The following is a 14,533-nucleotide window of genomic DNA, read 5'->3' as shown; positions in this document are numbered from 1 at the left end:
CTCCAGGATGGCACAGCCACGCGTGCCGTTGCAAGGAGATTTGATGTCTCCCAGCACAATCTCCAGAACATGGAGGAGATTCCAGGAGACAGGCAGTTACTCTAGGAGAGCTGGACAGGGCCGTAGAAGGTCCTCAACCCATCAGCAGGACCGATATCTGCTGCTTTGTGCAAGGTGGAACAGGTTGAGCACTGCCCAAGCCCTACAGAATGATCTCCAGCAGGCCACTGGTGTGAATGTTTCTGCCCAAACAGTCAGAAACAGACTTCATGAGGGTGGCCTCAGGGCGCGACGTCCTGTAGTGTGCCCTGTGCTCACTGCCCAGCACTGTGGAGCTCGATTGGCATTTGCTATAGAACACCAGAATTGGCATGTCCGCCACTGGCGCCCTGTGCTTTTCACAGATGAGAGCAGGTTCACCCTGAGCACCTGTGATATACGTGAAAGGGTCTGGAGAAGCCAAGGAGAACACCATGCTGCCTGCAACATTGTTCAGCATGATCGGTTTGGTGGTGGGTCAGTGATGGTTTGGGGAGGCATATCCATGGAGGGACGCACAGACCTCTACAGGCTAGAGAACGGCAGTCTAACTGCCATTAGGTATCGGGATGAAATCCTTGAACCCATAGTCAGACCCTACGCTGGTGCAGTAGGTCCTGGGTTCCTCCTGATGCACGACAATGCCCGGCCCCATGTGGCAAGGGTATGCAGGCATTACCTGGAGGATGAAGAAATTGATACAATTGAATGGCCCTCATGATCACCTGACCTAAACCCGATAGAACACCTCTGGGACATTATGTTTCGGTCCATCAGATGCCGCCAGGTTGCTCCTCAGACTTTACAGGAGCTCACTCTCTTAAACAGATCTGGGAGGACGTCCCACAAGACACCATCCGTCGTCTCATTAGGAGCATGCCGCAACGTTGTCAAGCATGCATACAAGCACGTGGGGGCCACACAAGATATTGAGAAGCATTTTGAGTTGCAGAAATTTAATTTTGGCAAAATGGACTAGCCTGCCACATCATTTTTTCACTTTGATTTTTGGGATGTCTATAAAATTGAGCCCTCTGTAGGCTGAAAACTTTTATTTCCATCAAAGATGTGGCATCCTTTAGTTCCTAAGACATTAAACTGTCCATATCAGTATAGATATCCAACATAATTTTTTTCTCACATTGAGATCTGATGTTTTCAAAGTGTTCCTTTAATTTTTGTGTGTGTATATATATATATATGTGTGTATATATATATGTACACATATATACATATATATGTGTAGATATATATACACATATATATGTATGTGTAGATATATATATACACATACGTATATATATATGTACACGTAAATATATGTACATATATATATATGTACATACATATATATACACATATATATATGTATGTACATACATATATATATATTAGTGTGTGTATATATATATGTGTATATATATGTATGTATCTATATATGTTTATATATATTTATGTATATATATGTGTATATATATGTATATATATGTGTATATATATGTATATATACGTATATATATGTATATATATGTATTCACACACACGCACACAATCTTTAAACTGATAATCTTCTGTTTAATACGTTCTACAGATATTAGAAGTTCATATTTACAATAACACTGGCGTCTACATGCAAGTCTTTGCGGTTCATGGACACCGTCTGTTCTTGTCGATGTAGGCAATCCAGAGCTTACCCCCCAGTGGCTTGTACAGTACGATAATGCTTCACATAAAGACTGCTCTCGCAGGGAGGAGGAGGGAGTGTCTTTATTTGTGGTTGGTTGGGGGAGGGGTTTCACAAACCGACCAGACAGGAAGAGACCTGCGTGTGAACGTTTCGGCTTGAAGACGCGAGAGACCCCCGCTGTGCTCGGGTTTGAACGTTACTCCTCTGACAGCAATCGCAATGAGAGAAATATCAAACTAAATACATCGTCAATATAAACCCCGACGGAAACATTTTTAACCAAACAAGAGCGACCCCCACCCCTCAAGAAACCAGGGTCAAAGTTCACAGGAAGCTGGGGGGCTGCCATTTTTTCCCCTGCTACTGCTAACGTTTAACGGTAGATGCTAACGCGACGGGGAGGGGCGGTTGGTTTTGGATTCTGTAGCTAGCTGGCATCAACTGATCGAACTCGTTTCACGAAAACTGTCATTTCGCCGACCGTTGTCCCTAACAACCATCGGCATTGGATGCATTCGGCATGGAGAAGGTAGCGGAGCCGTCTTGGACTTCTTCGTACACCTATCAGGTGAGCAAGCACAGTGCGGAGATGCTACACAACCTCAACATTCAGAGGAAAGATGGAGGCAGGTTCTGCGATGTGATCCTACGCGTCGGCGAGGAGAGCTTCCCCGCGCACAAAGCTGTGTTGGCTGCGTGCAGCGAGTATTTTGAGTCGGTCTTCAGCCGCCAGGCGGAAGCAGACGGGGACACCAAGGAGCTGGAGATGCACACCATCAGCCCCAAAGTTTTTAAAGACGTGTTGGACTTCGCCTACACCTCCAGGATTGTGGTGCGACTGGAGTGCTTCCCAGAGTTGATGACAGCTGCCAAGTTTCTGCTGATGCGGTCCGTCATAGAGATTTGTCAGGAGGTAATCAAACAATCAAACGTGCAGATCCTCGTCCCGACCTTACGGGGAGGAGACGCCAGCCTCTTCCAGGCCACGGGGACCCCGGAGCTGGGCTTCATGATGGCGCAGCAGGATCTGGTTAACGGAACGGGAATGCTGGTGAACGGCCACAGCTTCGCCAACAATGCTCAGATGCATGTGGACGGGAGTGGAAAAACCACCGTCGTGTTGTTGGGGGACGGCGGGGAGTCGTCGACGCCGATATTGGAGCCCGTCGAAGGACTGTCCGCTTCCCCAACGACGGAAATGCTGGGCAACACGTTTCAGCACGACGCCGAATCCCCGGGGTCGAAACGGAGCCGTGGGAGACCAAAGAAAGCTGGTGGGGTCGTGGAGCCTGTGCACTTCAATAACAACACCCAGAGAGACACTGTGTTGTTTCCTTGCGGGACTTGCGGGAAAGCTTTTACGGAGGCTTCCCGGTTGAAGAACCACGAAGCGCAACACGGGGCCCACATCAACGATGTAAACAATGTCGGTGACAGCCTATCAACAACGGGCATGTCTTCAATGTCTCAGTCTGGTCTGATGGATAACGGCGTGCAGTTACACGGAGGGCTGACCCTGGATAACGGCCGCAAGCGGGAGAGGACAAGGCGGCACGTCGGCTGTGACATTTGCGGTAAAGTGTTCCGCGACGTGTACCACCTGAACCGACACAAGCTCTCGCATTCTGGGGAGAAGCCGTACGCATGTCATGTGTGCGGGCTCCGGTTCAAACGCAAGGACAGGATGTCGTACCATGTGCGGTCCCATGACGGGTCGGTCGGCAAGCCGTACGTGTGTCAAAGCTGTGGTAAAGGTTTTTCAAGGTGAGTTGAACTTTAGTCACACTGACATTATGAAATGTGTTTTTGAAGTTGAAGAAAAACACTGCTGCGACTCGATGTACCCAGGCCACTGATTGTTACAGGTGCGACTCTATACCTGCACGTGAGACGCGGGAATTAAGTAATTAAGCGACTCCCAATCACAGAGCTGTGACATCACAGCTTTGAGCAAATCACTGATGGAATAATTGTGTGTCCGCCCTGCTGTTCAGAGAGCTGTTCGTGAGCTTTTGAGATGCACATACACAGAATATGCAGTCGGCTACTTTATCACAGGAGCCTGGATCAAGGTCTGATGTACAAAAAGGAGTACATTTGTTCAACGTCATCTCAAGTCATTATTTTGAGTTGGTACTAATTGATGGAGAGGGCATAGTTCAAACCCCACAGTATTTGTTTGAGTAAGTGATAACATACACAAACATTTAGGTTTCTGTTTTTGGAAAACTGCTGAACAGAGTGATTTGTCATTTGGCTTCAACCACTCAGACCAGTTCCCCAGGCTCATTGCTCTCAGGCCCTGCTGCAGACTCACTGCCACCATCTACTGCTTTGGAGGTTAAAAGACATGCAGATTATACATGTGAATAAGTCACCGGTACTGTATGCTAACTGCAACAACGACAACACAATGTGATGAGGAAGAGGGTGCAAGGGGCATCACCAAATTCCTTGTGAAAATATTTGTACTGGTCTTCAGGTGTGGAAATATATTAATTGTTTTTCTTTTTAGACCAGACCACCTGAATGGACATATCAAACAGGTTCATACAACAGAGAGACCCCACAAGTGCCAGGTAACAATATATACTGTGTGTGTATATGCTTGTGTGTGTGTGTGTATATATATATATATATATATTGAAGTTATACTATGATATGTGAGAAAGATGTTAACAGATTTATTTCTGTATTTCAGATTTGTAATGCCTCTTTTGCGACAAGAGATCGCCTCCGTTCACACCTTGCATGCCATGAAGACAAGATTCCCTGCAAAGTTTGTGGCAAGTTTCTGCGAGCTGCCTACATGACTGACCACCTCAAGAAACACAGTGAAGGGACGCATAACTACTGTGGCATTTGCAACAAAGGTAGTTATTTTAAATAAATCAGCATGCACTACAATGTTGGAGGCTCCGTATTAACACCTCTGTCTCATGGCGAGATAAATATTCAGTTGGTACTGAAGCCCTAAACATTCAGAGGATCAACACATTTCTGTAATCTGCTTTTGGTATTTGGCTGGCTCTGCGTTGTCTTTAAAGATAAATAAAGAATGTCTGGAGTTGCGTTCATGCTATTGCATCCACCACATATTTATTGAATTAGGTTGTTTTTATTTGTAATGTAAAATGATTCCTCTTAATCTCTCCTCAACCACTCTAGAGATAGACTCTCATGAGCATAAAACCATTTTTAAAAAATCAGATTGACCAGAGTCCAAGGCCCAATCCCAATCTCCACACTCACAGACTTTGAGGCGCGCTCCTGCTCACTCCTTGAGGTTAGGTTGGACATTGGGATTGGGCCTCTGTGTTGATCTGTGATCTATTGGAGCAATGTGTCAACCATTCACGTATGTGCAAGTGCCCAGAGGACACCAAATACATGCTGGGATAGAACATGGGATAGAAAGTCACACAAGGTGTGATGTTTGTTTCCCCCCCCCTGGGGTTGTCTGTGTTTTCTGCCACAGGAGGAGGCAGGGAGTGTGTTCTACCATTAGTGTCTTTTGTTCCCTGATTGGACGGTTCCACTCAAATGCAATGTTTGTAAAAGTGTGTCTTTCATGAATAGGTTGCATTGAGTTGTGCACAATATTCACAATTCCTAATTGCTTCCGGGGCATATCTGTAGACGAGAGGAAATGCACAAACTGAATGTGAAAGGGGAGACTTTGGCCCTACTTTGTACATTCAGTTTGGGTGCTTTTGTTTGCGCTTGTAGAGTCTGCACACTAGAGTCGTTCCCAACGCCTGTGGCCACGACACCCAAATCACCTCACACCCTGGTTCTCCCCCCCCAGTACAAACAAGAGTGAAACATGGAATTCACCTAAAGTTGCAACTGAATTAATACTGGATAAAGTGTATTAAAGGGTCAAATATATATATATATATATATATATATGTGTGTATATATATATTACATTTTTTTTTTTAAAAGTCTCAATAAATAAATGAAATTCAAGAAGATGGAAAAAATATAAGGTGAAATTAATCAGTGGAGGAGGTAAGAAAGCTGGTACCAGCAATATAGCCTGTCATTGTACCTGATGCTGCTGTAACCAATCCAAGAGTGAAACGAGAATAAAAGTATAGTGATCATTTAAGAACATCTCTTTACCTTGGGAATCGCTCTTTGTTTGGTTAGGGTGAGTACAGTGATGCTCTTTATTATGTGTGTATATATATATTTATATATACACACACACACACACTATTTATACTTTCCCCTAATTTATCGTTATTGTTACAAAGTTTTCCTCGTCAAACCAATCATGGTATCTCACCGATGACTGCCGTCAAACAGCCGGGCCGCCCCTCGTCGTCAAACAACTGCCTTGTCTTCTGTTCTTCTGGTCCCAGGTTTCTCCACTGCGTCCTACCTTAAGGTGCATATAAAGACCCACCACGGCTCTCCAATGCCCCCCTCTGCCACAATGCACACCTTTCCTGAGCCAAGGGGGGAGCTGCAGATGCACAACGGCACCCCCTACCACATGGGACGCCAGTGCTCAGTGGAAGGCAAGCCGCCGCCCGCCCCAAGCGCTCATGTTTCTGCCGTTCATTTGTTCTGCTGCCCCTTGGAGAAACATGCCGCTGCATCGTTCGTCTACGTTTACAACGCAGACATATGTCGATCTCTGCTGCCATGCTTTGCGCTCAAATATTTTGTGCAATTTCATGTGCTGGTTGTCTTTCTGCTCACTGAATGTCCTCATCTTTCATCCAGAGGGGGCAGAGTATTCAGAACAGATGGTCTCTGTCTCGTTATTGTCTAACTTCTTAAACTGCAGAATAAGTAGTATACGGTTAGGCAGGTCGTCGGGGTTAGGGTCGTTCAACATACTGGAACGGGAAGAGCTCGAGTAGTGTTGGGAATACGAGTTCTCAGAAGGTTCACTGACTTATGTCAACGGTTTGAATTTCAGGTTTGCTGTACCAGCAACTTTTACTATCGCATTAAAGCCAGTCAACAGGCAGACGACTGATTCACTCACATGCAGAAGGTAAACTACAGAGGAAACACCTTTCTGTAGTTTAAGTAAGGATACCTGCTCCTTTGTGCACCGCTGTTACCAAAACACTACATTGTACAACACTTTTCTCTTTATAGGTCTGGAATTTGGGCCTTTAATACAAACACATTTGAAGTACTTATCGCCCCACACAGAGTTGCAGATGAAGAAGTTGTCGAGACTTCGTAGTTGACCATGTCTGATTTTGGAGCGCTCCGTCACGTGTGTGTGTGTGTGTGTGTGTGTGTCCAGCATGGCCATGCCATCGAGTGGTGTCGTTCTGCTTGGCCGACCCATCAGCAGTCGTTCAGTCATGCACAGTGTTGCATGAGTGTCCTAATGTGTGCTCCATTGTCCACGATTCATTGAAAACATTGTCGTAGCTGTTGCCTAGAGACAGTGCACAGCGAGCTGTGAGCCACGCCCCTGATTACCTTTATGCGACACACCGGTAACATCGGTTGATGGCACTTTAATTGACTGACTGAATTATGTAATTTACGCTTGAGTGAAGATCAAGAAATATGTAAATTTTGCTAGTTACCAAACTGAGGTCGGCTATCAAAGTTATTGATTATCATGAGAGCTGCTTGTAGAACTGATATAAGGTGAAACCATGAGCCTCCTAGTAAATCATTCAAACTAATCATGGCCACTTTGTTTATGATAGGCTTGTGTTTGTAGGTGCATTAACACATGTTGGTATTTGCTATTATCGTATTTTTTAGCTTACGTTATTTTTAGAAATAGTCTATACAAGCCTCCATTTTTACTTGTGATATTATCATTTAATTAGTAGGTGCTCATTAGCCATATATTCACCTTCTGCCCTCGCAGGGGAAAAGCAATTTGAGACGTGACCAACCAATTAACTCCTATTTAGTTGGTTAGCAGTTTGTTAAACTCAATGTTGGCTGTGTTCACTAGCAGGTTTGAGACGAGAACATCGTGTTACGCGACTACGCGATGACTCTCAGATACCAGGGCAACGTTTTCCTGCATTAGGAGTCAAAAGATTCAGCATCATTTTCATGTAGTTCCTTTGGGCTACATCCTTTTTTGTTTGCTTGCTCGTGTTATGCAAGAATCTTCTTTCCAAGATGGTTCAGTTGCAGAATCGCGTTAATGAAGTTGTGAGTGCAAGAGTGGACTTATATAACTGATTTGTGTTAATTCTCTGGTGATTATCCCCAATTGGATCCTGGTATGAGTGTCACAAAAAGAACAGCCCTGTTGTTGCAGTCGTGTCACATGGCAGATAGATACCAGCTCAGCAGTTACCAAAGTGCCCAGAACCACAAGTTGGCTCAAGAATATACATATCTGAATTGTGAACATTGAAATAACTGCTGAACATCAAAATAAGCTGAGAAATCAATGCCCTGAGCAATCATTGGTTTTAACGATTTAGTTAATTGATTGATAAAACAAATCTGCTTTAAAGATGAAAATATGATTCATGCTCTGAAATGGCCACATCCTGAAGTGTGTACTGTCACTATAAATACTACAGTTTACACTAGTTTTCATTCAGTGTCATTTCATGTGTGAACATCATATTGTGTTGTACACGAGATGGCTTTCCTCCCAGGGATATTCTGACTGCAACACACAGGTGTCACTAACGGCACTAATGATGGCTCTCTCATCCAGGTGCGTCAGTGACCTCGCATGCACAGTGGCAGGGTCCTGGCGTTGTTCCGGTTGTTATGTTTTTTTAATACACCTGTGTTTAATATGTCAACATATCCACTGTGAGAAAGGTCTGCCTTGAAGTAACACACCGTTTATAAAATGTATCTGATCAAGGTTGATTGTTAGCAATCTGCAGGATTCACTTCCTATGTATTTTCATGAATATCATCTGTTTTAGTCAATTATTTCAAATAATTATATACACCACCGTTCAAAAGTTTGGGATCACTTAGAAATGACTTTATTTTTCAAAGAAAAGCACTGTTTTTTCAATAAAGATAACATTAAATGAATCAGAAATACACTCTCTACATTGTTAATGTGGTAAATGACTATTCTAGGTGGAAGTGTCTGGTTTCTAATGAAATATCTCCATAGGTGTATAGAGGCCCTTTTACAGCAACTATCACTCCAGTGTTCTAATGGTACATTGTGTTTGCTAATTGCCTTAGAAGACTAATGTCTGATTAGAAAACCCGTGCAATTATGTTAGCACAGCTGAAAACAGTTATGCTGGTGATATAAGCTATACAACTGGCCTTCCTTTGAGCTTGAAGTTTGTAGAACAAAATTAATATTTCAAATATTAATCATGATTTCTAACCTTGTCAATGTCTTGACTATATTTTATATTCATTTGATAAATAAAAGTGTGATTTTTCATGGAAGACACGAAATTGTCTGGGTGATCCCAAACTTTTGAACGGTAGTGTATGTCACAAGTGACCTAGTTCAGCGATTTGGTTTATGCTGGAAGGGAAAAGAGGAACAAGTTAATGAACGACTCGTTGACGGCGTTAGTGACGGGATTCACTCAACGCGGATTTATTCAAACTAGCAAAACTGTCGAGTTGACTTTGTTTACAAAAAGCGGTGCCTGGTGACAAAATGAAGGTAATTCTATCCGCATGGTTTCCGCCGGCCTGTTATGTCTGCCCCCCCTTCCTTTCTCCCTGGCCGGGTGTTGTGTAGACCTGTGCGCCAGTCGCCAGCTGCTTCTCGCCTCGTCTGAGGCTCAGGGGCTTTCAACACGCTTTCATGGGCTCTCTGGACACCCGGCTCGTCCCCAGCCTGAGCTGCTCATGGGGAAGGCAGGTGGGGCTCCATATTTCTGGGATTGTCGCTCTGGCGGGGCGCCTGGCTTCCCTGTCCATGGGCCTGCTGCAGGTCAGTACAGTCCAGCCGGAGGGTGGGTGAGGGCGTGGTGCGGCGCTGCCCACTGGTTGGACGAGCACAGCAGAGCTGTCAGTGGACACGGGGCACATGGACGGAGATGGATGACTGTATACTTTAATGCTGCAGCAACACATGTTTTTACGATATTTTAGTGATACATCGTTAAAAATAATATCCAGAATTTGTTCTACTTGATGCCTTTTCACTAAAGTATTCAAGTTAAATGTTTTTAAGTTTTTGCAGGTGCCAAGCAACTACTGGATTAAAGTTTCCATTTAAAAAACCTTTTGACAAACCATTTGTCCTAATTCATGCCTCCCTTTCCTCCCATTTCCACTTTTCTCTCTCTGGCTCACTCTCTTCCTTCCTGTCCATGCTGTGCCTACCTCAACAGACGGGCAGGAAAACACTGGGAAATGTCCTCACCTGGAATCGGAGGAATCGGATCCTTCCTTTGGGGAATTGTCCAACAGCGACGAGCTTAAATCTCCACATAAACCCGACGGGCCGGAGCTCGCGATGCCCTCTCTGGCCTGCAACGGGGCCTCTGCCGAGGCCTTGGGCTCCCCAGAGGGATCGAAAGCCAAGACGGATCCTGAGAAGAAGTTTAACTGTGGCATCTGCGGTCAGGCCTTCCGCACCAAGTCCTACCTCAACAAGCACCAGCACCGAGTCCACAAAGCCCAGAAGGCCCAGAAGGCCCAGGGGGGTTCAGGGCCGGGCTTAAACGAGCTCTCCCCCTCCCTCACCTCTCCCTTCTCCCCTCAACAGAACATGTCCCTTCTCGAGTCTTTTGGCTTTCAGATAGTCCAGTCTGCTTTTGCCTCCTCCCTGGTGGACCCTGAGGCCGGTCAAAGTGGAATAGACTTCGGAGGGAAGTGACATATTTTCTAAAGTCCGAGCAAACGCTCTAATTCTTAGGCCGAAGCTGGGTCGCCCACAGACGACGCTCTGTATTTGGGAATCGCTTTGCCTCAACGCTACTTTTTTCTGTTTGTTACGTGACTTATTGTGTATCCAATATTTTTGTCACAGACTGCCATACGATTCCTACTCTTTCTACTTTTCCAGAGCTTAAAAATTGAGTGCACAGTGTTTCAATTTTTTTTCTAAAGAAATGACATGAAGGTTTTATTTCCTTTATCTGATGTGGATCTGTTATGTTTGGTATTCTTTCATTGTTTTTTGGCTTGTGTGTGTTTGAGCTTTCTTAGCTGCACAAACATTTCTTCACTTGAGATGAATTATTTACGGCAGCCTTCAAAAGTAATTACTTATTCTCTGTTTGCCCACTTTAACTGTCCTGATGTAACTGGTGAATCAACCCTCGGCCGTTTCAATGCATTTAATGCTTCATAATCCTCCTTCCCCTATAAAGCCAATGTCTTTAACTCAGCAACAAGAGGGCTGGATTCTGTATTCATGTTTTTACGATGGCTTTTGTTTTGGCCTTAATTTTGACAGGTTTCCTGAGAAACATTCCTAACAGGCCCATGGCATATTTCATTACACATTTATTGAAAACTGTTTCTATCAGTTTGCTGGCCTCCGAGTGTCAAGGACCTTCATGAGTAACTATTGTCAGAATGACAGTTAAGAAGCACTTTTAAAACATGTTTTGATACAACTTTAAATATGAATGGTTACAAAACTTAAGGCAACATAAAACCTGGCAAGAAAATAATGTCAGGTGATTTACGCCAACTTCATTAGATTTAAATGATAAAAAGTTGCAAATAAAAAGCCACCACTCTTCCTGTCACTAATCAGAAATGCCAACAACATGGAAAAAGGAACTGTGTTTAAAGCTCCGTCAGCACCACAATGTTCTTATTTTTAGTTTGTTTTTCAGATCCAGGGAATTTCTTTGTATTTGAACAAAGATTTTCCTCAGCGGTTGTGAATCTTAATCAGGGAGTTGGTACACTGACGTAACCGCCGGAGGGATTCAAGTTCTAATTAAAGACAATCTACTTGCAGCTCATTAGTGATGAGAAAACGTCTGAATAATGCTTTCATTTGGTTATTTGTAAACTATTTATATTTAAAAAAGCAGTAAAGAGAGGAAAGCCATTATAACTCAAATTAATAGTGTGTGCAGGAATACTTTAGAAAATGAACTTTTTCAGGATAATATTCTTTTAGCCTTGAAACATGCCTTGAGCTCGTTAGGAATGAGCCCCCCCCCTCTCACACACAATGACAATGTTTCCGAACCTTGTTTGGTTTAAAATCCACTGAACATTTAACAGGGACCAAGGTATGGTATATTTTCAGTATATATTTTAAGAAATGTAGATTATATTTTATTAACTTATTCATGCCCTGAGTTTTGTGTACTTTAAAAAAAGAAGTCAAACAAAAAAATTAGTGATTTTTTTTCTTCTTTTTGATAATTTTTCGCTCAATTATGTTAAATGGAAATGTGTGGTTATGTACGTGTTGTGCAAAAAGTTCGGGGGCTTTGAAGAAGGGGTCACACCCTGACCCACCAGCCTCTGGACCTACCAAAAGTAATGCTACTTTAACAGACTCGAGTAATTAAGATCACTTTATTTCTGCAGTGTTGTATCCTCTTCATCACCTGCACTTCTTGTATTGCTCACCAACCTCCTGTCGGATGTGCTCGTGCTGATCGGAGACGACATGTCTTGTGTTTGCACTAATGGTCGCGAGGTCGAGGCGTAAACTATCCATCCGACGAGTGTCTTGCAGTGAAAATGTGTTCGTACAAAATGTTGAACGCAGACATTCCTGTGATGACGGCTCCTCAAATCAAGACGCAGCGGGAGCTTCTCATCCACTTGTCTGCTTTGCTTCATTGGAAATCTCCACTTTCATGCTGCTGAGTTAGTTTTGCATCTTGAAATAGTAAACAGGATGTCACCGATTTTAGGATAAAAATGTGTGAAGATCAATTCTCTGTTAGTTGGGATTAATTTGCTTTTGGTTAAAACAATTAAAAAGTTAAGAAGACCATTTTCAGTCATGACGTACTTCCCTTTATTCTTTCTAGATGCTGAAACACAAAATAAGCAATAACTGTAAGAAAATTGGCTTTGTGAGAAGATAAATCCAAATGTAATCTTCTTGTATCATATGACCTCACACATCAGTTGATTAACATCCTTTTCATAGGTTGGTGTTTTTTCTTCTTGTGTTGTAAAACCTGTTTCATGATGCAAATCAATCCCAGTCCACCAGTGAATGGACTAGCAGTGTGTGTGTGTGTGTCTTTGTGTGTGTGTGGTGATGGTCTGTAAAAAGAGTATGTGTGTACCGCCTGTGTGTCAGTTTCTGTGTTTTTGACCTGTGTTTCCTGCTTTCTGTTTAATTATTATTTGTGTGTAATTGAGGCTGTTAAATTCAGTACATTCCTGTATTATTTATGGTTATGTTGTGATTGTAACAAGTGTATATACAATTCATATACACATTCTATAAATATATATATAAATATATATGAACCAACCAATATGATCGGTGTTTGCCAAGGGTGGTCCTGTACATATATAGCTCTTGTTTCTTGTCCATCGTGGGGAGGGATGTGAAGTTCTGGCCGTTTGATTGAAAGTGTAAACTGGAGGTTGTGACTTGGAGCTGGAGGCTGAATGTCGATCACTGGTTGGGGCAGTCGTGGTTTCACTGTTCACCGGACTGCAAGTTGCAGTTGCAAAACTCACGTCTTGACCAAATGTTCTTTCTCCTTTTTGGATCCACTCTGCACTAGTAATTACTCCTTCAAAGTGATAAGGGTTGTTTTTTTGTTATTGTTCATTTGAAAACAAGTGGAAGATGCTGTAAGGAAATAATGTTCCTTTGTTTGTGTTCTTCACCGAGGTGTAAGATTTAGTTTCACTCATGTTGGTACTCGAGTGTAAAAGGTGTTTTCAATGAGTATTTAGGCCTAAATGTGTTTGCTTTCTGCTTTTGGTCCGTTGCAAAGTGCCTTCCAAATACTGATTGTGCACGGCAGTGGATTAAAAAAGGTCCTCTTTTCTAAAGGTTGAGAATTGTACAGAGTGACTTGCATTGACACTTTTGTATAAAAACACAGAAAATGTACAATATGTTAACTTGGTATTTTATCATCGTACTCAACAAGATTGCGCTTAAGAAATATGAGCTACATGTTTTGTTATAATTGCTATAACTTTGGACATATTTCAATATAAGCATACTTTTCTATAGATATTTGTTTTTGTACTCTGTCATTGAGTCTCGCCATTCTTGTTGGTACAGAGATGAGAATCAAATAAATTGCAATTGAAAAAGCTCCCAATTGTTCTCTCGAAGTTCTTACTCGTGGAGGATGAAGCGATAAATCCATCTTGGCCCATGCTGGATATCAGGAGTTCTTACGATACCTGCAGAAACAGGTGTCGCTGAGTCGTGTTGGTGGTGAAGCTTCACTGAAACATGAAACCTGGAGACACTAAACGCAAGTCTGTCCGCTACTAGTCCAGTAAGTACAGTTAATATGAATCATTCATTCACATTTAACTCAACATTATGTATTTATTAAACACCTGGAGAGGTAGATGGTGCTATTCACATGACTTGCCCAAAGTGTCAGGTCAGTGTTGAAACTCCAAAAGGAAAAGGAAATGAAGACGTCCTTCCTTAGAAAGACGTTTCAGAAACCGAGATGCAGACTGCTGCAGGTTATCAGACAGATGAACATCCTGTGTGTGTGTGTGTGAAATACCGGCTGAGGGGCCACTCGGACAAGACATTCAAACGCCCCGAGGACACTATGATTGCAATTTATCAACACGTCCACATAATATCTAAATTTATTCCTCTTGTTTTGAACAGGCTTTGTTTGATATTGGTTAAAATAATAAAGTGATCAAACTATGCTATTAACGATTATAAATATAATTTATTTATAAGTTGCCCACAGCAGGGGA

The 14,533-nt window shown here is 42.9% G+C and overlaps 1 protein-coding gene across 2 annotated transcripts; it reads left to right on the top strand.

The window, feature by feature from the left end:
• The first annotated feature begins 1,798 nt into the window (after positions 1–1,798).
• patz1 (POZ/BTB and AT hook containing zinc finger 1) lies at positions 1,799–13,897 on the top strand. 2 transcript variants are annotated; one of them, XM_056436985.1, is made up of 6 exons: positions 1,799–3,490; positions 4,242–4,305; positions 4,428–4,599; positions 6,097–6,255; positions 9,417–9,611; positions 10,015–13,897. In XM_056436985.1, the coding sequence occupies exons 1-6, from the start codon at positions 2,247–2,249 to the stop codon at positions 10,500–10,502; spliced, it is 2,322 nt and encodes a 773-aa protein (XP_056292960.1). In that variant the 5' UTR covers positions 1,799–2,246; the 3' UTR covers positions 10,503–13,897. The 2 variants fall into 2 exon arrangements, with proteins under 2 accessions (XP_056292960.1, XP_056292959.1); XM_056436984.1 differs by lacking the exons at positions 6,097–6,255; positions 9,417–9,611.
• The last annotated feature ends 636 nt before the right edge of the window (positions 13,898–14,533 follow it).

Source organism: Pseudoliparis swirei, chromosome 18 (genome assembly GCF_029220125.1).
Source record: "Pseudoliparis swirei isolate HS2019 ecotype Mariana Trench chromosome 18, NWPU_hadal_v1, whole genome shotgun sequence".
Lineage (NCBI taxonomy): Eukaryota > Metazoa > Chordata > Actinopteri > Perciformes > Liparidae > Pseudoliparis > Pseudoliparis swirei.
This window is presented reverse-complemented; position numbering and strand designations above follow the sequence as displayed.

Bases quoted from the DNA above. Each gene is read 5' to 3' on its own strand.
- patz1 (XM_056436985.1), top strand. From the start codon at position 2,247: ATGGAGAAGGTAGCGGAGCCGTCTTGGACTTCTTCGTACACCTATCAG. The intron at 4,600-6,096 runs GTAGTTATTTTA...TTCTGGTCCCAG, and splicing joins CTGTGGCATTTGCAACAAAG to GTTTCTCCACTGCGTCCTAC. The intron at 6,256-9,416 runs GCAAGCCGCCGC...GGTGTTGTGTAG, and splicing joins ACGCCAGTGCTCAGTGGAAG to ACCTGTGCGCCAGTCGCCAG.